General features: G+C 41.9%; 1 protein-coding gene across 2 annotated transcripts in view; it reads right to left on the bottom strand.

The window, feature by feature from the left end:
- shq1 (SHQ1, H/ACA ribonucleoprotein assembly factor) overlaps positions 1-23668 on the bottom strand; it is a 46833-nt gene that overhangs the window by 7701 nt on the left and 15464 nt on the right. Inside the window, exons 7-11 of one of the 2 annotated variants that reach the window (XM_085353008.1) lie at positions 23303-23460; positions 23123-23209; positions 22751-22804; positions 11116-11239; positions 3011-3131 (exon numbers count right to left, since the gene is read on the bottom strand). In XM_085353008.1, coding sequence (XP_085209134.1) covers positions 3011-3131; positions 11116-11239; positions 22751-22804; positions 23123-23209; positions 23303-23460 — 544 coding nt within the window. The remainder of the gene's footprint in view (positions 1-3010; positions 3132-11115; positions 11240-22750; positions 22805-23122; positions 23210-23302; positions 23461-23668) is intronic. The other variant, XM_085353009.1, reaches the window with a different exon arrangement.

Below are 23668 nucleotides of genomic sequence, written 5' to 3'. Positions count from 1 at the left end.
CACGCTTGACCTCCTTGCCCTGAGACACTTGCAGTTGTTAGAGCTCCAGAAACTCCCCCACCCCACCCGCGGGGGAGCTTTTGTCAGAGCTGCTGACAAATCTCCCCGACGGCCGCCGCCGAGGACACAACGCTGAGGTTGAACAAGGTGAGGGAGGCAGGGCGAGGGAGGCATTGCGAGCGCGTAGAGCCAGCGAGGGGCTGCTCCGCTGTCTAAAAACAAAAGACTGGTCTGAGGAAAGAGAATGCCTACAACTTTATTTTTCGACAGTTGCCCGTTGTTGCTTTTCATGCTTTTCTGTGATGCACTCTCTTTTCTACAGTTGAAAACAACACCCATTGTGTCTCTGAGGACTGCTCACTTCACACCTACCATTCACAATTATTTGAGTCTGTCCATTCAGCTGCTGTGGTGCGAGGCTCGGCCCATCCTTAAGCCGCTTCTTGTCAATTTTCCAGTTTTTGCAGCAATGTGTCAATGTCCATTTCACACATTTGCTCCACAAAAGAAAAAGACTAAATTTTCTTGCTAATCACTTCATCCTCTCCTCAGACTAACCCTGAAGCGCTTGTATTCTGTATTCTCCGCGTTTTTCTTTTTTTTTGTCCTGCTATAGACTATAATTGACCCAATTAATAAGGGTGGGTGGGTGGCTGCGAGAGAAACCTGTGTGGTAAAAGGAAGCTGCGGCCCTTCTGATTCTCTGAGGTACTGTAACACAACAACAGGCTTATAAAGCTTCGTGTACGCTGGCTGCCGTGGATCTGTGTTGGCCTGTCTCCAAGCTTTTTGATAAAGGCAGGCAAAACAAAGAGAAAGAAAGTGAGGCGACTCGCTTATTTCCCCCCTCTTTTTTTTCCTGTGCAGTCCAGCAACTCTGCGGGGGTTTTGGCAGCTGAAGACCTTCAAAAGCATACAGTGAAACTAATGGACTGGAGAGGCTGCTGCTCCATTTGAAATAATACTGTCTGCTAACAATTCAGACATAATTAGGATTGGACGGATGTGTGAGGGCGGATTAAAAACCATACCCAACAAAAGGATGTTTGTGTGTGTTTGTGTGAAATGGTGACCGCTCCAGTGAGGGGAAAAAAAATATAGCCCAAAACAAAACAAAAAAAGTTCCTCATTATTGAAACAACGGGAAGCGCAATTTGCTTTGAGGTTGCACGCTTGATCTCAGCGCAAAGGGGTTCTGCTCCGAGTGTCTGAGAGCGTAGAGGAGAGCGCCTGCCCCGTGGCTTAAATCATGATGAAGTCTTTACGAGGTTGTAAATCTGAGACCGATGTCTCAGCAGTCAGATGAACTTTAGGAGTAGAAACGCATGTGGGACACAGTGAGGAGATTAAATAAATCAACCACCCCCCCTGCAGCCAGCAAACATCCATTAATCGCCGTGTCCATCACGTATAGCTGATCGCATATGCCCCGGCAGCAGCAGCGGAGAGGGAGCGACAGGATACGGGGATTGCACCGGGGGGTGGGGGGTATATAGATTGCATCTCATCTAACCGCCTGGGCTCCCAGAGACGACTCACTTAGCGGAGGATGACAAATCCTGCGCGGGGGAATATCTCGCACTGTGGGAAAACAATGCCTACACGATCTGTCATCAAACCTGTCAGATGATACAAAGGGGGCCGCCACAACAAACCGCATGTATGATAGAGGAGGTTGGTCTGTGGAAATCACCGCTGCCGCCTCGCTCTCCTGCGCTGCTGCTTTGCATTCTGACTGCAGGCTCCTTTTAATATTACACTGCAAACATGGGAACATAGTTTCATAAACCGCGAGAGAAGACTGTATGAGGTTTCTATTGAGTGTGAGCCAGCGCGCTCATACATAAAGAACGACAACAACAAAAATCTGTTCACGCTTGGTTGCTCTCTCAAGTGGCAGGAGGTGATAGAAGTGCTTCTACTGTCTTTTTCACATCATGACAAAAAAAATAAATACTGTACACTTTTATTTAGACAAGAGAAATGTAATGATTCAATCACAGGTCAGTGCTAAGAGATCACGGGGCCAATCCGTTTAATGATCGACGAAGGGTGCAGTGGCAGCCAGCACGTTTGGCCAAGCTGACATTTAGTTCCAAAGTAGAGCAGGGAGGGAAGGGAGGAGGAGCAGTGCTCCGGTGTGCCTCGGAAGAGACTGATCGACTTTCTCTGTGAGTTGACAAGAGCTTCAGAAGCTCCGTGCGCTTACAGACTAAGATCGAGTGCGCGTCTTCTCTCTGCTCTGTGTCTCAAACAGCCCTGAACCCGACTCCTTATTCCTCCCACCCTTTACGAACGCAGCATCCGCTGCATTTTCTATTTCTTTAAAAGAGCAGCATTCAAGACTTGTGCTGGAAAAATGCAGAAATGAGAATGCGAGGAAGGGAGGTAGAGACCGCTAAATCCCTGCAGACCTTTTATCGTGTCTGCATCTGGGCACTGAGCCTACAACATCAGGCGCGCATTTTTCAACTGGGCTTTTTCCAGACGAGCACACCACTTTGCTGAACCTTGGCCAGGAGTAAAACTGAGCTCATTACTCTGTAATGTGCTCGCAGGCTCGCATTTAAAATGTGACTAATTGTTAAATATGAACTAGGCGGGGGGAGGGGAGGAGGAGGAGAGAGCCATCAGACCTGTGGCATTTGGGAAGAAAGTGCAGATCTGGCATCTTTGGGCTTGCAGTTCTAGGAAAAGGTCGCATCCGCCATAGATTGGAGAAGCCCACGCAGACGCGCATGAGCTCCTAAAGGTTTCGTACAGAGTGAATCCGCTGAGTGCAGCTGGCTCTTTTAACACCCACTGATGGTACTTTGACCACATAAACTGCATCTTTCGCAGGCTTGGTCGTGCAATTGGCCCTGCTGTGACAAAATGACACTGAAGCATCGCGGGAGGGGGCAGTCTGAATGGCACAGTGCATGGCTCTGAAGGCAATTCTATCTAGATTGAGGCCTCTGAGGTGTCTGCATGTGTGTGTGAATGGATTTGTGTGTGCTGGTGGACTTACTTGACTCTCTGGATCCAGATGCAGTAGTCTGTGATGTACAGATCGTTCAATATGTATGCCGGCTCGTTCTCTCTGAAGACTCTGTGAATATCCAGCAGGCATTTGAGGACGCAGGCTTTCCCTGGGCACGGCAACACAGCCGGGGTAGGCAAATGGAAAAACAGTGTTATTCGTGCTCACTATTAAGGATGACAATGCACTCCAGCTGCTGGCAGATGCAGCATGTGTCTTAAGGCTTGCAGTTATTGTTCCATACATAAAAGCCAAGATACAGGATCAGAGGGAAATCCCAGCGAGCAGCAGAGTAATTTCATCCATATGGGTTTTTTGTTTTTTAGAAAAAAGAAGTGGTTCATCTGAGACAAAGATGACAACTCTATTTCTGGAGTCTGTCAAATTAATAGTGTTTCTGCTCAAACTCTGTCAAACACTGCTTTGCCTTGATTTATCAAAAATAGCTCTGAATGTTTCTGATGATTTTCCACTTGACATAAATCTTAAGCCTGCCTGTTCTGCTACTGCGCTGCATCCTTATCTGTATCCATTTTGCTTCTGATTTGATGTTACATCAATTAATTAGACGTAGCATGTAAAAGCTGAATTTTTTAGAAATCTGCATCTTGTTGATTTTTCCCCCCTTTTTTCCTCCACAGCGCTCGAAAAACTATTTCTTTCCAAGAAATCCTGCCTGGTCCTAAAGGAGGAGGATCACTTTCTCAAAGTCTTTCTTTGGCAGTTGGCAGTACATTTGGTTTAATTTACATTTCTAACCTTAGAAATGCTATAACTTCCAAAACTGACATTTCTCATACTGAAAACTACAACAAGCCCGAGGGCCTGGGGGGAGGCGGGGTTGCAGGGGGAGACACTGGAGTCGCGTCTATGCAGCTCTTCATGCACACAGCAGATGTGGTCGTTCATTTCCTTCTAATCCTGTTTGTTTCTTATTTTTCTCTCCTAATTTCTTTCATAAAAATCTGTCTTTGCAAAACTTTAGAAATGTCACTGAAAAACAGATATGACACTAAAGCTTATGCTTAATTAGATTTTAAAATTAGGCACAAAAATAATTTATTTGCACTAATGACTTGTGGTGCTTTCATTAACACTGAGCGGCAACAACATTAAAGTTGCAGTGATGCCAGTAGATTCCAGATGCAAGTCCGTAATCCCAGCTATGGTGGTCGTTATTGCACAAACAACTCTAAACGCCGTTCATCTGTAATGAGTGTAGGCTGCCAGTGCGCTGTTTATCTCAGCTGGTGTCCACGTCTATTTACTCTGTAAAAGGAGTCCAATATGCATCGATAAATCAGTGAAGCTTGCTCCTGTCTGATGAAAGGTGAGTTGGTGAGAATGAATGAACTGTTGTTTTTGCCCGTGTTAGCCGCTGTAAGCAGAACTGTCTTAAAAGTGGACCTAATATTGTTGGACTCTGATGCTTAGTGCTAATAAGCTCTCATATGTTCTCGTTATTTGAGGGGGGGAAAAAAAAATCTCATCAGCTGGCATAATGTTAGCTTATAACCAGCTGTTATTGTTATTTGGCCACTGTCAACTGTCCGGAGATGGAGGGTCGCACGTCCAGTCTGCTGACAATAACTGTCACAATACTGTTAATAAACAACAATGTTTATGTATGTTTTTGTACAGTTAGAGCTCTGACTTCAGTTTAGGAGATGAAGCTCGATGTGAGGAAGAGCATGATGTTTTATCCAGATGCCGGTCGTGTTGGCCCTTTTGCCTTTGTGAAGGGGAGCCCTAATCAGATGATATAACAAAAGGCATGTTTTCAGTCTAAAGGTGAAGAGACAAATTAAAACACGTCTCCACAGCATGTGAATGGCTCCTAACTTTCTTCTTTTCCACCTTTGATGTATTACGGATGTGACCGGTCTCTAGCCACATATATAAAAGTCCATCTTGGTCACTGTTCATGAATCCAGGGCAACATGCCGGCTTCACAAACTCTGCATTTTTAATGGTTTAATGTGGTCAGACACCGCAACACACAGTAAAAAAGTTTAATATTGTGGCTGTTCTCTGTGCGTAAATATACTGATTTTTATATTCTTGGTTTATTTTGGGAGGAGACAGAAGAGGAGGTGACTGGATTGAGGTACCCACAAACAATAAGCCAATCAGCAACAAGGAGAGAGATTTAAGTGATTGATTTAATGTTGGAGAGAAGGACTGTGTGTCATTATGACTGCAGAGTTCATCCCAAGAGGCTGCTTTGGAAAAATGTTTGCTCTCATCTATCAAAGCAAGAGCACAGAAGATGTATGTTTACAGCCACCAGAAATATCCACCAGGAAGCCACCAGAGCTGTGTAAGCTGCAAAGTCCCAATATGCAGTTGATGTCTAAGAATAGCAGCACCTCATAGCTCTTTATTTGCCTTCATACACTTAACTGTATAACTATTGCCACAACACATTAAACGTGTTATTTAAATTTAATATAAACTTTTTAAGTGTTCATTTGTTAATGTTAAGCCAATAGGATACCATGTGCTTTATTTAATGCAAATGATAAAACATACAGATGGTGACAGAAAATGTCTACTGTCAAACTATCTACTAAAGAATCTGTACGTTCAGTCCTTATTGACATTTTTGACAGTGTGTTTTGAAATTGTTTTAGAAAAACCGTTTCCTCTTTCAACACCCCAACTGCATCACACACAGAACCACAGTGGTTCATCTGGACATAGAGTTTTCAGTGGGAGAAACGTTTCGTCACTCTAACAAGTGACTTCTTCAGTCTCAGCTGACTGCAGGTTTCCCCAACCTTACAAACAGTCCATTGCATAATGACTGAAACTAGCACCACTGAAGGAACAATGGGATGTGAGGTCAGTTCCTTGATTCCTTCCTTATTTTGCAAATTGCCATGGCCGTTGATTAACAACCACTGATCAAAGACCATGAGTACCATCCACAGTGAGCTGATAGAAAAAGACGTACCTTTAGGCCCCCTCCTCGATTCAGAGACGGTCTTTCCCTTTTCACGTAAATGGCCTCCTTGACTCCCCGCTCAAACCAGCGTTCCTCCCTGTCCAGGATGTGTCCAGACGTTGTTTGGTTTCCCCAATGTATAAGTCATGGCAATCCTCCTGGCACTTAACAGTACCTACATTGCTCTGTTTGTGTCAAGGGATCATTGGCATGGACCATTTTTGGCGGAGTGTGTTTTGGCGTTTGAAACCCACGCAGTCTTTGGAGAAAATGCGTCTCAACTGTTCCGATACTCCTGACACATAGGGAATCACTAAGGGTTTTCGCTTAGGCAGCAGTTGTCCTTCTCTCCTGGATCCTGACCTCACAGCCCATTGTTTATTCAGTGGACTGGTTTCAGTCATTGTGCAAAGATACTGTTTATAAGGTTGGGGAAACCTGCAGTCAGCTGAGACTGAAGAAGTTGCACGGACGAGTGACGAAATGTTTCTCCCACTGAAAACGTCCAGATGAACAGAACCAAATTTTTGGATTTAATTACCTGCATGATTGAGCATGCATCAAGACGATACACTGAATACGTGTGTTATTCTGAAAGGAATTTTCTCCTGAAGCACATAGCTAGTGCTGCAGCACTTATCCTTCAATCAGGCATATAAATAGCCATATGATGTGGCCAACAATCCGCTGAGGGCAAGAGAAAATGCTCCTCTCCACCTCCAGAGAGCTTGTTGGCGTTGTCCAGAGACATTCCAGACCAATCAAAATAAACAGCGTACTCACAGCGAGGAAAACCTTGAGCAAACATTTGGTCCTCATTTAAAGCATGGCATTGTATACAGGGAACTGTGGCCTAAGGAAAAAACATAAAAGAATTTTTTTTTTCTTTTTTAAAGAAAAAAAAAAAAATCAAGGCTTGGATTGTGTGAAGCAAAAAAAAAAAAAGGTCTTGCTTCCAAGATTTGATTTTTTTTTTTTCCAGAGAGAAGCTTTCTAAGTTGTTTGGAGAAAACTGGAGCAAAGGTTGAGTTTAACATACTGATTGTTGGTGAAGGGTTTAGCACAAGTGAGCGAGGCATTTCAATTAGGTATCATTGGGTTATCCAATGAGTGGGGAGGGGGACGCATTCAAAACGTAGAGCAGTAATTCCTTCATGGCTGCAGACTGGGCAGGCATGCAGTGTGGTGGTGGGTGTGAAGTGGACCAAAAACAAAAGCCTGCTGTGTTTTCTAGACACTGCAGCAGCAAAGTAATCTTTTTTTTTTTTAAACAGTTTTTATGTTTTTTACATAAACACTTAATGATGTATGTGAGAAACACAACCTCAGCCATCTTTGTCACAGCCTTTTCTGATGAGGAATTTAAAGTATTCTTATTTTCAAATATCTTGAAGGACACTGACAGCCCACAGCATTTTTTTTAAATTTATTGCTTAAAACATGTTGAGTAAAACTTCACAAAGACCAGTAAAACCACTGCATGATAACCTAAAAATGGTCCTCGCCACCTTGTCTTCAACTAAAAACAAAGCAGCTTCATATCTAAAGGAAAATGAGTGCAATTTCAGCACCATGTCTCAGTTTTGTTTTGTTTTTTTGCATTATAAAGAAGCACTAATGTCAAAAGTCAGTGGCAAATTGGTGCAGCACCTTAGCTTAACCACCTTACTCTGGTGTCGTATGGCAGCTACAGAGGATGTCATAGCCAGTACGAAAGTTGAAAAACTAGACTGTGTCGAAAGACTCAGACCTGTGGCTTGGAACAAACACTCATTACATTAAACATTTTAACTTTGCAACACAATGGTTCCCAGTGTATTTTCCGCTGGGAAAGTCCAACAAGTATTCCCTCCTTCTCAGCAATTTTCACACTAAAAAGCCATCCAGTGGTCCCTTATGCAGGTGGATATTTTACTGTGCTGTGAAAAAGTAAAATGACTTAACAAGGGAGGTAATTACTTGCTCCCTAAATAGAGCCAGGTAGATTTGGACATAGGTTTCCCTTTATACAGTCAGAGGAAAAAAATCATTTTAACACTTGCTTAAGTTTTTTGGGTTTGAACAGTGAGAGACAGAACAATAACAAAAAAATCCTGAAAAACGCATTTCAGAAAGTTATAAATTAAGTCACATTTTCATGAAAGAAATTGCACCAACTGTTGTCACCTTCTCACCCAGCTGCTTGGTGATGGTCTTGTAGCCCATTCCAGCCTTGTGTAGGTCCACAATCTTGTCCCTCATATCCTTGGAAAACTCTTTGGTCTTGGCCATGGTGGAGAAATTAATTGCTCCAATGGGCAGCATTCTTTTATACGCATAACAAGTTGTGAAGGCTCCCAATCGCAGCTCGTTGCCTGTATAAGATAGACCTGGGGGCTAGAAGTCCTACTGATTGATGAAAATGCGAATTCATTTATAACTTTCTGAAATGCATTTTTCTGGATTTTTTTGTTATTGTTCTGTCTCTCAATGTTCAAATAAACCAACCATTAAAATGATAGAATGACCATTTCTTTGTCAGTGGGCAAACTTACAGAATCAGCAGGGGTTCAAATAATTTTTCCCTGAATCAAGTCAACATTTAAACACTGCATTTGTAATTACTCAGGGAATCTTTGTCAAATATGAAAATTTGTTTAATTATATGAAAAATGCAAGTGTGACAAGATAAATAAATAAATAATAATAATAATGATGAGGAAGGGGGTAAATACTTTCTCTGTTTGACAGACCTGCCATCATGAGTAACTTGGGGAAAAGGAAATCTACTAAAGGTTCTTTAGCTCATATCAATAACATTTAAATTATATCTTTTTTGCTTTTAACTTTTCAGAGTAAGAGCAGAGGCAACAGGAAAAGCAGCAAAAGCAGCCGGAAGCATTCTGCCTTTGTCAGATTTACCACTAATGATGATATGCTTGAAAGGCTTCATCCTGTGGCAGGTCTAATGTGCTGGGACAATTCATCCCTGATGGCACTTTTCCTCCCACCCCCACAGACACATGTGGATATCCACTTCTTGTGGCTACGTCCACACTACGCTCCGTGTCCACACTGGCGTTTTCAGTCGGTTTTACAGAGTTGTGCGTCCACATTGAAACATCCGTGCGCAAAAGCGAGTGAGAATTAAAGAATTTGAAGAAAAGCTATCTGGAGCATGTACAAACGGATATTCATCAAAATTGAGAGCAATCAACTGCTGTATAATGCACTCCGCTATCTTTGTTTATTTGGTCACATGACTGCATCACATGACTAAAATGCGTCATCGTTTTAGCAAGTCTGCGTTTTCGAGTGTCCGCACTGCAATGGAACAGCTCCGTTTTGAAATGTATTCGTTTTTGAGAGCGTTTTCAAAACGCTGCGTGTTTCCTTGGGGAAAACGCCGTCTCAGTGTGGACGGGAGGCCAAAACGGAGAGAAAACAATGCGTTGGTGTGGACATAGCCTGAATCTCATCCAATAAAATATCACCCTGGCCTGAATGTAAAATTTCATTACTCAGACCAGAGCGCCTTACTCGACCTAAAACTTGACTTCCACAAATGTAAAACTTTCCCAAGAAATTCCAAAGAAACGTTGGCTGTAAAGGTGCTGTTGTGAATGAACAACACAGGAACATGGCGGACCTTTATCGAAGGACACATCTGACATTTCCTGTACCGCCCTTTCTGTTTGATCACGACAGCAGCACGACAGTGGTGCCCACCTCGACACTTCCTAACTCCGACTGGCTTTCTGCTCTTCTATACCTGCCCGGTGGCTCTTTAGTTACAGCCTCTTAGGAAGCAGGTGGAGGAGCTCCTTGAGAATGCTCACCAAACTGCCAGAAGGTTGTTTAAATATTTACCCCTGGATAACACTTCCTCTGAGGCCTTAATCTGCTCGCTGCCATTAATGGGTTTGTTTTGCTAATATGAATGTTTGCTTGTACAGACAGTTAAATGAAGTACCTCGAAAATGGAACGTGCATTTCCATTCGCCTTATCCTGACAAATTAATTAGTGTCTAAAGTAATGCTGGGAGGAAAGGCAGCCTCACACATGCAACAGAACGAATTACTGTAGTGTTACAGTTGATTAAGGAGAAGCCCTTTTACTTATTCTTCATAATTCTTGTAAATAATGAAGGTTATGAGCCGGGAGGGAACATTATTGCATATTAAACAATTAAGTCCCATCCCTCCCCCCTCTAAATTTAAACAAATAAACAGACGCTTTGGCTTCTTATTATGCACAGAGTGGAGTTGGAATAAGATGTTCTTTGAGGTGTAAGGAGATGGAACAATTTCCAGGTTTGGGCTCAACAAGAGAAATCTCTGCTCTGAGGTAAAAGACAGAAAGGAAAGAGCGAGTCTAACTGCTGTTTCCCTGGCTCTCCTGATCAACTCATCTTCCTACTTAATGAGGCGAGGAAATGCTAATCTGGGGCTTAAAAGGCCTTTAATTTTCTGTCGTTTGCTAGTGTTAAAATCATCACAAGCTGGATAATCTTAGCCCTCACACATCCTGAGTATGTTTACACTGCTGACTCTCAGCTGTCTGCGGGGGCTTTTGATTTAAAGATTACGTGCAGCTTTGAGATATCAAAGTCAACAGTCCGTTTTCCTCTAATCCACATTTCGCTCCCTGAGGGGGTGGGAGCCCGGCCACTCTCGCTCTCTCGCGTAGCTGGAGGAATATCATTTTCAAACACTCGCTGCTGTCTTCTCATGGGCTACTTTCCATCAGTGGCAGGCTGCTTCTGCTAAACAATACTCCATGCAAAGCACGCTGGCTATCAGGCTGCCTTTTCAGCAGCACGCACTCTCGATCGAGCAGCATCCTACAGGCTACGGACGCGCAGCAGACTCTGACTGCACACGCCAAAACTCATTTACATATGAAAGCGCTGCTCTGCAGAAACCACGGGGTGGGCAGAATCAATTAACACTAATTAGCCAAGATCCCGTGTTCACAGTGGAAAGAAATTAGAGTTGATTTAGCTTCTAGTTTTAACTCAAAACCACAAAACCCACAAAGAACACTGCAGATCATGTGGCAGATGTCAAAGGGTCACTACCAGTCTGCAGAGGTAATAATGGTCTTTATGAGCTTTTGTGCATATGTGTGCGTGTTGCCGGTGTAGGTCTGGTAAGCGTGTCTCACCTGAATGCAGAATTTTAGCCGTGTCATGAATCGCAAGAGAGACCAACGAAAAGTGTCTGTAGAGCGGGTAGCACAAAACCCTCCGTCCAAATGACACCAGGACCTCTTGCAGGGAGCTGTAAGTCTGCAGGAAAGAGAACAAGACCAGGGGTGCTCAATACGTCGATCGCGATCGACCAGTCGATCGCAAAGGTAGTATTGGTAGATCGCATGGCATTAAAAAAAATAGATGCCAGCCTATCATCCATCCCGTCACTTGATTGATACAGGGAAGCCAGTCAGATGACAGCAGATTTTTTCTGACGCTTAGGTCGCTGCGCATGCGCAAACAGCGGCGCAAAGTGTAGTAAAACTGACAAGCTAGTCAGCGAGTTAACTCCAATTTTTAGCTCTCGGTTTTTTCTCTTAAACCTGGCCGTCAGCAGCTACTGTCCGGACTATGCATCCCTGGCTGATTCAATTCAGTGCAAGTCAGAGTAAACTCAGGTAATGACAAAAAATTTACATAGTTAATTGTGTTGTGAAATATTGGATATTGCGGTTATGCATGTATATACATTGTAGATATAAAGAATCCTCAATATATTTATAAATAAGTATATGTTTTGGATTTTTGTAGTGGGTAGATCATTTTGACTTGGTCATTTTATAAGTAGCTCACATGCGGAAAAAGTGTGAGCACCCCTGAACAAGACATTTGTAAGAGTATCCTGCACAGAGCCAGAGCACAGAAAGGGAAACAAAGATGCAATTGGCTGAAAGGGCTTGAGGTTTTTCCATCCCCTCTTATTCTTAGACTGAACACTGGCCCTTGTTGGTGAGAACTGCAGTTGATGGTTCTGTAATTACTCCTAACAACTACTCATTTATAGAGCTGGCAAAATAGAGGTTTGCAACTCTTAAACACCTCCACAGCCCTGGACTGTTAATTGCTGCCTCTCTTTAATCACTGCTATCACTCTCTGATGTTCTCTGCACTAATGGACATGGCCTGGAGACAGAACGAGAGATTTTTATCACCACCCCCCCCACCCTCAAATTCCCTCGTTTTTTTCTTTGTGGCTTGTTAAGGATGTATTGCAAGCTTGCAAGTGCATGTCATTGGGGATCATGCTTTCCCTTGGGCTTGTTTAGCAAGAGTGTAAATAAGGTCTGCTGCAGCCGCGGGGGGGGGGGGACTCACAGTCACACCAGCACAGTCGACTGAGGACAAATAAACAGGCAGCAGATGGGGGGTGGGGAGGTGGGATAAGGTGGCAGGGAAAGAGGAATGTTTGGCATAAGCGAGGAAAGAGAGAGCGAGTCAAGTCAGAGCATTAAAAAAAGATAGCAGACAGCAGAATGGAGTGAGGCAGCAGAGCTGTATCAGCAGTGGGAGCTGACAGCTCTACTGACTGACTGACGAGCAGCAAAGGGCTGTCGTGCAGGTGAAGACTGTTCTGTGCTTCCCTGTCAGCACAACAGGGAAACTACTTCCTCTCAAACCATGGTCTAGGTCTAGGCTCCCAAACGCCTCCAAGAACCCCCACAAGACTTGTTTAGAACTGCATTTTGATCACAAGTGGTAATCATGTGTGCGTGCCTGAAGCCTAATGAGGACGCTCTGGGATCCCGTCACTCACTAAACAGTCAAATGCCCTCTGGGACCCTTTAACCACATGTGCAGTGTAGTGTGTCCCTAGCGTTAATGAAGGATCGTATATTCAAGTGCATCATCTGTTTTGGCAGATGTAGGATAGAAGCATGTTGCCCTAAGTGCGAGACAACTGGCAAGAACAACCCACAGGCCCTATGCGCAATAACAATGACTGAGCAGCTCTCGGGGTGTGTAGCAGCAACTGTCAGTCGAGGTTTAAGCTTGATTTATAGCTGTGTGTGAAGGGATAACAGTGGAGCAGATGTGCACCTCCTCAGAAATGTGACTTTATCTCTGTAGTGTTGGACAACTGAGATAACATCCTTCCACTCTGTAACTTTAAAATAAAGTTGCATTTTTCTTCCCTCCATTGGCAATGTAAGTGACAATTTAGGAGTTCTGATTGTTGATTAGTGGTGGAAAAATTTTAAGAGCTCAAAAGAAAATAATCCAAAGAGCAGCTGGACGATATGAGGAAAATCTAATATGATGATATTTTTTTGGCTATATCGCGATACACGAAATATATCACAATATGTTTAAATAACCTCCCAATCTGGTCGTGTGTGTGTGTGTATATATATATATATATATACACATATACACACAGATGCTCAGCGCAGTGTGCCAGGTAGAAATTTTCCAGTTGGGAGGGGGTGATTAATGATGCATTAATGTGGGAGAAAATAAAACCTCACAGTGAATTACATGGAGACAGCTTAATACTAGAGATGGCAGATACCACTTTTTTATGTCCGATACCGATACCGATATCATAAATTTGGATATCTGCCGATACCGATATGAATCCGATATAGTGTTTTTTTATTCAACAAAACTGGGGTTTGTTTTTTTTAAATATCTTGCTGCATTTTGTATAAGTTCATACTCAAGTTTAAAACAACAACTACACTAAAGCTATTCTGTTATACCTATATGCAAAAAAAAAAAAATTTCATAGTTCAGCAATACTGATCAATCTAATAAACTTAAACCTGCACCATCCTCCCTATTCTGGTATTTTAAAGAGTACTTAGCGTAAATATTAAGCAACCTAACTAATAGGGTTCCAACTCCCAGCAACAACAAAAATAAATAAATAAAAAATAGGGAACCACCCCTCATGATGCTTAATCGACGTAATCAACCTTAATTTGATGCATTGTGAAAAAAAAAATGCACAGAAATCAATTATTTTTCAAGAAATATTAAATAGATTCAACATCTTTCTTCAACAAAATTGCAGACTGCACAGATGGTACCTTCACAAAGGAAAAAGTACTATAGCTTACTAGGGTATATTAGACTTAATAGTTACTATATATAATTATTTATTAAAAGCTAGACATTTTAAATGAGAATAAGAAAGAAAAGTATGTCTTTGTGCCCCCTTTTCCCTGTTCATGCCCTATCGGCCCCCCTGGCTAAACTTTGCTAGATCCGCCCCTGCACAGTTACCAGCCGTCAGCTACGTAGAAAAAGATCCTCGAGTAGAAAGTAATAATAAATAAATTCTAACAACAGCTGATCAAGCTTAAACGTGCTGCTGTTGTTCAGCCGCTGGTTTCCTCTTTCTGGTGCAAAGTGGGCCAAAAACAAACCAGAGAGACAGACTCGCGACAGAAAAGCCGATCAGCTGATCATTAAGCAGTTTCATGATTGAAGTAGCAGCCAGAAGAGGCAGTCGCTCCATATATCGTTTGGTAAGCTTAACGCAGGAATGCTTTACAAACATTCAGAGATGGACTTACACACTGGCTTTACTTCTCTCGGGATAACTTTGTCGGAGATGAAATGCCGGGTTGCTAGCGAAGCTCCACATGCTATCCAGACCACCGACAGGTCCCGCATGCCACAGCTGCTCTATCACGTGATGCATACTGCTCCGACGTGCTAACGTTCTGAGGTGAGTTACGGCGTGTTGCAAGTTTTGTGAGGTGCTTTCGTGATATTTAATGGATCGGATTACATTTTTTATTTTTCTCCGATATCCGATCCAGTAATTTAGGTCAGTATCGGACCGATACGTAATATCGGATCGGTCCATCTCTACTTAATACTGCCATGGCAATTTATACTCGATGGTTACGGTAAAGCCATTTTGACCATCATATGTGGAAAAACCTGTGATACATCGAGTATTTTTGATATATCGCCCACCTCTAATCCAAAGTACAAACCAACTACAATTTAGTGTGGACTTCAACAACGTTTCAGCAAGAAACAGAGTCCCGTCTTTAAATCTAGTCATGTGTCCTGTTAATGGTGGACAGAAACTAAAATATGCTATTCACTTTGCCCTGAGGGGTGTACTGTGAGGTCAGATTAAGTTTTTTGTGAGCTACGCTGAGTCTTTTAATAGAATGGCTCTCTATTCATCTGGTTAAATCACCACGGTGAGGATATAACCAGGTCGGGACCAGGTTATGTTCTGAGTTTTAGTTAAAACAGTCTTAAAAGTATCCCGTTGTCACTGATTCTTTTATTTGCAGCAGGTTTTAAGTGTGTTACAGATTATCTGCAGGGGGAATGTGTTTTATATGTGCAAGCTGTTAAGCCATATCTTACTAAAAAATACTGAGTGAAGTGTCACATTGTTGTGGGACAGCATAAACGTACTCTAATCTGCTGGAACTGCAGTGTATTTTTCCATTATACTTTTTACATTCTTTAGAGATTTTCAATCACCATTTTCTTATCATTGTCATATGATCATACATCATCATAACTTGTCTGAGTGGGCTGCAATTATAGGGACCATTTTTATATAGAGGAAGAGTTATTTTTTTATGTGAGTGCACACAGAGCCAGAACCAAGGAGCCAGACTTAACATTGATAGCCACTGTTGTGGTACCATTTATCTCCACCTGGGGTTTTAGGATTTGTCAAACCAGCTAATGCAAAGAAAACCTGGCTGTGTAGAACTTATATTATATACCTCTTTGGTGTTGTTGTTTTGTTCTCAAATGTAATGACAAACTTTTAAATTTACTCTCTGTGGCAACAATAAGAAGTGGCTTGTGGGTATTTAGTAAGGCTGGATATTACCACCGATTTCTAAAACTCAATTCTGATTCACAAGGTCCCGATTTGATTCGTTTCAGTTTTGACTCAGACAGTCAGAAATATAATAATTCTGATCATTTCTCACTACATATCCATATTTTTATATCTATGTATAAAAACAAAGCTGACACTGTGAGACTTCATCAGAGGTGTGAGCATCACAGCAGATGTCTTTGTGTCAAAGTAACTGAGGATAAAACATGAAGGAGATTTTCCTGGCCTGGCTTTTTATAGCAGATAACCACCTTAAAAATATTCTGCAGTAGATCAAAAACCATGAATCAACATTACCTGATGCTGCTGAAATGGAGCAGAGCAAAGTTACAAAGGTTTATTAGAGACACAGCCAAGTGTTTTGTAATTTGGCAGAATTTTAAAAAGTTTAAATTTCTTCAGTATTGAACAGCAGAAATTGTTCTCTTTTAAGGAGTAATTTTGTAAAAAAACAAAATGGTGCGGCCAACATAGCTGCACACAACGGTAGACTGGTGCGTAATAAGCAAATAATGCAGAAAACAGATTTTTGATTAGAAACTGCTCTTGACGTACAGAGAGAGCGAGAGAGCTGTGCAGGAAGTGTGATTTTATCATGGTGGAAACAAAACAGCAAAAGTAAGAGGGAACTAATGAAGATGTTTCTCGAATGTGAAGCGCAGTTTTGATTTTCTTTTGCTGCTGGTTCAGTCAATTTTGGCTGGAGAGAGACAACCTTTCAGCCCTGACGGCATGTCCATGTACATGCCGTGGGGCTTTTTGTGTCCATTTTTATGTCTTTTTGTGAGTTTAACCTGAGATTCTGGTGTTTCTGGCAAAATACATTTGTAAAAAAAATCGATTCAGGATTTACTGAATCGATATCACTTTACGGGGGATAGGTTAATTGAAAAATCTAAATTGCCCATAGGTGTGAATGTGGGTGTACCCCGCCTCTCGCCCTATGACAGCTGGGATAGGCTCCAGCACCCCCCCGCGACCCTGAAAAGGACAAACGGAAGTGAATGGATGGATGGATGGATATCGCTTTATTCAAACCAAAATGCCAAACAAAGCTAACACAATAACAACTGTTGGTAATCTAACTAATAATTTACCAGTCTCGACAAACATTTATTCAATCTACTTCAAACTTGGCTCATGTGTTGCTGAGTGAGAGTGGGCATTTCCCCTAGAGTGTCTTTCTGAGGGCACTGACTGATGAAGCTCTCGCCCCCATATAACAACGTTTAAACCCAACCCTACTTTGAGCCATACAAAGTTTGAAACAACACACCTAAACGGATGCAAAAAAAAAAAAAAAAATTCCAACTTTTTCCAAAAACTTGATCGCTGTGATGATCTAAAAATTCAAACTGGTTCTTGTAAAGTCAACGGAACAGGTTTCCATTTTACTTTTTTTTTTGTCTCTAGTTTCCTGTGGCGAGTGACTTCAGTCACTGTTATTTGGAAGAACTGTTGCAAGAAAGCTGCAACCCGCAATCTTCTCGTTATGCACAACAGCCATGTTTTAAACAGGAACAGTCTCAGAAACAGCAGTGCATCCTTCTAGACGTCCCCTTTGGAACACAGTAATGTTATGAGTATCTGCATTTAAAGCATATCTGCAGCTGCAAAGACACTGGTTAGTGTCTCCTTGAACGGGCTCTACTAGTAAAATAGTTGCTGGTTGTTAATAAGAAGCCAGTTCAAGGTTTGTGTTAGCGATGTTGTAATAATGTTGTAATAAACAAATGAACTTCAGCACGGCCCACATCTAAGCCAAACAACCACGATTTGCCGCCTGTTTGCAGTCACACTAATGTTAAGTGCGCTGAAAAAAAAGAGTAAGTAGACTTCCCTTTTCCGTGGAATGATCTCTGCCATCTCAGCACAATGGTTTCTTTGCATTTCAGTGAATGAATAAACCTATCACTGAAACTGCAAAGGAATAGTCTCACGTTGAGTAATGAGATGAGGTGAAACAAGGTAGCTGCATGCAGCAATATAAGTATGTCCACAGTCTCTCTGTGTCATTGTTAAGCGCCTTCCTTCACGTGGCACTGGTGTCTAATCTAAAGCTAGTTCAACACACAGACAAGAAACTGGTCCTATAATCATGGGAGGCGTATGTACTAGCAGTTTATTAATATGACCTGAAATGCTTTTTGACTTTCATTTCTTAAAATTTCGAAAAAGCGGGTCACTTATGAAAAGGTGTCAAAGCCAAACTAGCTGTGCCTTCCCCATTTCCTCTTCCTCTTGGCTGCCTTCAGCCACATCCAGTAGCACAGTTTCCAGCAGCACCTACCAAGCCTCAACCAATCCGGTATTGAAATCTCGTTTCAGATGATCCACATGCTTGATTCAGCAAAGATCTCACACCAAATGCCGTTCCTGAAACAACCTCCCCTATTTATCCAGGCACTAGGAGTACACTAACTTGTGTGCACCCATAACTATACCTTCAAAATGACTCCTCACAGAAGAGGCTTTTTGGTCACTTCCACCTCTTCCCATTTGACAATATATTGCACAACAAAATACTTGATCTTGTTCCAAGAAGCCGCGTTGATGTGTAATCTGGATAACAGTGCTGAGTAAAATGTGAAAGCTCTGAAGCAAGCATATCTGTTTCAGGTCAGGATTTACTCAGCAAATCTATGCACACTTCTCAGTGAACCGGTTCCTTTAAACAAGCCAAATGAGTCAAAACCATTTTGCATTTCTCTAATGACTTTATCAGTCTGATCAAGAATCAGTGGTTAACAGAGTATTGTACTATATCATACTTGTGAAGTCTAAACTGCACACAGACAAAGACATCTAGAATTTGCACAATTTCACAGAAATACTTTATATGATAATGTAGCCCAGAAAGCAACATAACTAACTGTGGTGTAACTGCATGACGCAAAATACAGCAAATGGAATTTCTGCCCAAACATGGCCGAGCTGGGTTGTCAGGGACCATGCACCAAGGTTATTATCGTTAACGAAAACTAACGAAATACCGAAAACTAGAAGTGAAAAAACATTTTCGTTAACGGAAATAAAAATAAAATAAAAAAAAGCAAAACTAACTAAAACTGTAATGAGTGTTCACAAAACTAACTAAAATTAACTGAATTTATAGCAAAAATGTGTTTAGTTTTCATTGATGTGTGCGTGTCATACAATAGAGTGAAAATGAAGTTTAGTTTCCAGATTTTTTTTCTTGCCGTGTCTCATTATGCCAGCAGGTGGCAGTACGTTAGTCGAGTCGTCTGTGTTGCTGCTCCGTCCACGCGCAGAATCATGTCAGGAAAAGTCGGGAGAAAGCGCCAGAGTCCAATTTGGGATTACTTTGAATATGACTGTGTTTTGGATAAAGCAAGTGTCTTGTAGTGGAAAGAGACAAATTATGAGGGACATTTCTAAAGGGAAAAAAATCCCACAAACCTTAAAGTGCACTTGAAAAGCTCACACAAGAAGGCTAACCTAGCTTACCTTGAGAAGGTAAGGGAGCACACTCAACCCTCATCCCCAGAAACAGACGCTAACAAGGCAGCGTGATGCATCCCGAGACAACAGGATGGGGATATCTACATAACTGTGTGAGTCAATTGCCTTCAAAAAGTTTATCAGTTCACTTGAACCAAAATTACAAACACCTGGTGCTGCAAGAGTTAATAGTCTCATTGGGGCCAAGATATACATTTTATAGTTGCCTGGTATCAATGGTTGTTCATCTGCCTTTATTTATTTATTTGTTTAAAGAACCCATAGGTGGGAATGTGAGTTGTCTGTCTCTGCGTGTTAGCCCTGCGACAGACAGGCGACCTGTGCAGGGTGCAGGGTATGGTAGCTGGAATAGCAACATACCCAAGGATAAGCAGAAGAGAATGACTGATATGATGAAACTGGGATTTTGTTACACTTAATTATTGCAAACAACTAAAACTATAACTGAAACTAATCAAAACTAAACTGAAACTAAGGATTTTCAAAAAAAATACAAACTAAACTAGCAAACAATTGGTAAAAACTAATTAAAACTGATATAAAATTGAAAATCTGAAGTCAAAACTAAATAAAAATAAAAACTAATGAAAATTGCAAAGCTATTAAAACCCTGCCATGCACTCACTGCTGTTTTGCGGTGTCAATGTGAAGAGCAAACTTGTCATAAAACAACAGACTGGATGGAGATTTTCAATTTAGACAACTTAGACTCCTGTGTCTGATGCTGTTCAAACACCCTCTGTACACTAAAGCGATGGTCTCATGGCAGGTTGTGAGAGCAGACAGTAGAGGACAGATCACACACACTCAGAATTTCAGCTGGGAGCGCCTGTTGCTGCTGTAGTAAATGCCTCTGGTTTGACAGATAGATGGAGCCTGGGCCCGCTCTGTTTACTTCAGTGCAAATATCAGTAACGGAAAAGGCAAAAAAAAAGAAGAAGAAGAAAAGAAAAATCAGCCAGGGTATCAATATATTTACACAAAGTGAAACTTTATATGCAACAGACTCGCAGATGCATTTGACATTCCCCTCAAGAGTCTAATTACTTTTTACCACATCCAGCCTACCCGCCAGACAGTAGCTGCTGCGGAGCTACAAGCCTGAGAGGATAACAAGAGGAGCTAAACTTTTATATTTATTTATGGCGTTCTTAGTTATATCCAAATTGTGTTGTTTCAACAACAGCCTGTGGTTCAATACAGGCACAGCATTTTATTTATTTATTTAATCGTTTTACAAAGACTGCAGAAAATGCCAGACAAGGTTGGCCTGTCACTTCTTTTTTCTTAACACTTGACTTTCCAGGAGGAGGGTTTGCAAGAAAACTTCAATGCCATTATTAACTTACCATAGCGTTACCATAGCGACCAGAGAGCATTATGGGGCAGAGAGGAGGATGTTACTCTCAATGTGGTTGGTGCATTTCAGGAGGACTCTGCTGATAAAAGTTACCAGCGGTCCCCAACCTTTATTGTGCCATGGACCGGTTACACAGTGAATTCACGTTTATTATTATATTTACAAATACCACAGTTTTTGTCTTGGTCGTATCATTTTATTTTGCTGTATTTATCCACGACACCTTAAAGGACCGGTCTGTGAAAATATTGTCTGACATTAAACCGGTCCATGGCCCAATGCAGGTTGGGGACCGCTGGTCAAAGACACAGCTACAAATAGCAGCTGAAATAGGGCTGTGCGATATGACCAAAATCTCATATCCCGATATAAGACATCTATCGTCCCGATAACGATATAAATCACAAAAATGTAACGTTTTCTGTAAATTCTGTGAATCTCGGGCAGCTCGACTTGCGGGAAGTGTTTCCAGCTGCGTGTCATGTACCTGGAGTCGAGTGTTTTAACAGATGCATGAAACAATACATTTTAAGACATAAGTTGTAACGGCCGCCGTTTTCTTTGTGAGTATTTATTACACGGCGTGCTGCGGGGAAAAGCCTGTTCTAGCGTTTGAGTCTAAGGTTTATTTTTTAGCACCTGGCGGCTCTTTTTGACTTCTCATCCGTAAATAATCTGCTCTTTCACGTGATTCAGTTTATTTTGAAAAGTCTCAACAGGATCTTGAGCTTTATTGTGAAAGGTTTACATGGAACATAAACAAGCGGACACGCGATGGTGTTACCGTCGTTGTTGCTAATGACAACGCATAAAAACAGGTGCTTGTCCGTCCGTAGTGTGGTTATATTAAATATAAGAGAAAGAGAGAACTTTAAGAAATTAATATAGCCACTACAGTGACCATCAGAACGATGAAAAAATATTGCTGTAAATAGTTTATTTTGCGACACCACGAAACAAACGATAGCGTAAAATGAAACGATAGACGTTTTTATATCGTCATCCAATATATATATCGTTATATCGAACAGCCCTAACCTGAAATACAGTTGTGCCATGATTTCTGCCGCTTTGTTCTTGGACTGTGGGCTTACTTGAGTTTTAAAGTAGAATGGGAGTCAGAGCCTTTAGCTTTCAGGCCCCTCTTCTGGTTCTGCTAGTGTGTCTTCCTGTTAAAAGGGAGTTTTTCCTTTCCACTGTCGCCAAGTGCTTGCTCATTTTAGGTGGTCTGATGATTGGGGTTTTCTCTGTATTATTGTCAGGTCTTTACTTACAACATACAGCACCTTGAAGCAACTGTTACTGCTACAGACAGTCGTTGTGTAACAAATGCATGCGGTGCTTCTCGAGGGTGTGGGTAGCATAGAGGCGCAGCGGTTAGCACAACAAAAAAGTACTGGGGTTGAGTCCAGCGGTCGGTTGAAGGTTGCACCGCATACATCTCAAAACCAATCGTTCTGTCTGTGAACACGACAGCTCAAAAGGTTTTGAATGAACTCTGATGCAACTTTGTAGGGGTGCAGAGTGGAGTCATGTTAGCAACCCAACAAAATTTAGCTTACAGCAACCGAGGTCTCCAAGGTCAACTTCATGATTTATTGGTGGGAAATTGACAAAAGGCCTTATAAATCAGAAGTGTGGTGTGGTATCGTCAACATATAGAGCGTGACCTCTGACCTCTCCTTCAAGGTCAAGGTGTGATCTGAAGGTCAAAGTGATAATAACGCTACATAGAGCTATATAAAGCTATTCCTACTGCCATTGTTTGCATTGAGAGCATATAGAGAATGATATACGGGGATTCTACATATCACATTAACCTTTGAGCTCATTTTCAACGTTTCACATCTGCCAACTTCATCAAATATATGAAATGGGTTTCAACAGGCTAAATAAGAAAAGCCCTGCTCTGGTTTTTACTGCACTGCAAACTTCTTAAAGTGCATTTAAAGAAAACAAACAAACAAAGAAAATAAAATGAATACATACAAAATAAATACTGTTCCCTCAAAAATGAATACAGGCCAGAGAGTGAGTTGTCTTGGTGAAGGTTTGCGCTCTTGAAGTGCTTCTTGCTGCGTTATAATTCACTCACCTCCAGCCAGCACAGAGTCCCACTGAGTTTTCTGATAGTCCACGGTGTTTCCACCTCCAGGGAAGAAGAGAGAAACTTGTCATCGGTGCAATAACAGACAGGAAACGCTACAAGAACATCCACTGAAATAAAGTGAAAGCACCACAGCGAAGCAGATGCTCAGAGTTCTGTAAAGAGCAGGCTACGAACCATTGGAAATAAAGTGGGGGGAGGCTCCACATTATAATACCGAGTGGAATTAAAATATTCACCTATGACAGATTTTGTTTTCATAGCTGAGATTTAATTCAACATTAAGGCTGTATCAAATATTTACCACATGGTTTAACAAGGCAATCAGATTTGTTCCTCTCGCCTTGCTGCAGCAGCTACCTTTAGTGAAGTGACACAGGGAGACCTGGACTGAGCTTTAGGATCTGCTGGTAATCTCTTAAGGCTCTGAACAAAATGGAAGGCGGTCTAAAGGATGTGAGGATAGAGGGCTTTGTTATCCAAGGATAAGTGCTGCTCAGGAGGAGTTTCCTCTTCACACATATCTACACACACACTCACATTGTGTTCCCCCTCCGTCGAGCGCACTTCGTAGGTGTAAGCCAGCAGGATGTCCACGAGGCTTAGCCACGCTTGGTAACGAGACGCCTTGTCCAGCAGGTAGGAGCGGTTGGTGAATTTCCTCAGCTGCTCTTTCTCATCATCAGTGAACGGTACAGCTGCACGAGACCAAAGATTAGACAGTCAAAACACACGAAGCAGTCTAGTTTTTAATGCGCAGACAAAAAGAATCCAGCTGTGGGTGTGAGAAGAGGTCACAGTGGTTAGGCTCCTTCTCACAGGTAAGCTCCCTGCAACGTACTGTCAGTAAATGACTTTACAAACAGTCAACAGACACATCATTTAAGAAAGCTCCTCGGCCACAAG

Source organism: Diplotaxodon limnothrissa, linkage group LG5 (assembly GCF_057381915.1).
Source record: "Diplotaxodon limnothrissa isolate DT_005_m linkage group LG5, D_limnothrissa_male_GT1.1, whole genome shotgun sequence".
Taxonomy (NCBI): Eukaryota; Metazoa; Chordata; class Actinopteri; order Cichliformes; family Cichlidae; genus Diplotaxodon; species Diplotaxodon limnothrissa.
Note: the sequence above shows the minus strand (reverse complement) of the source record. Positions and strands in the feature narration are given on the sequence as shown.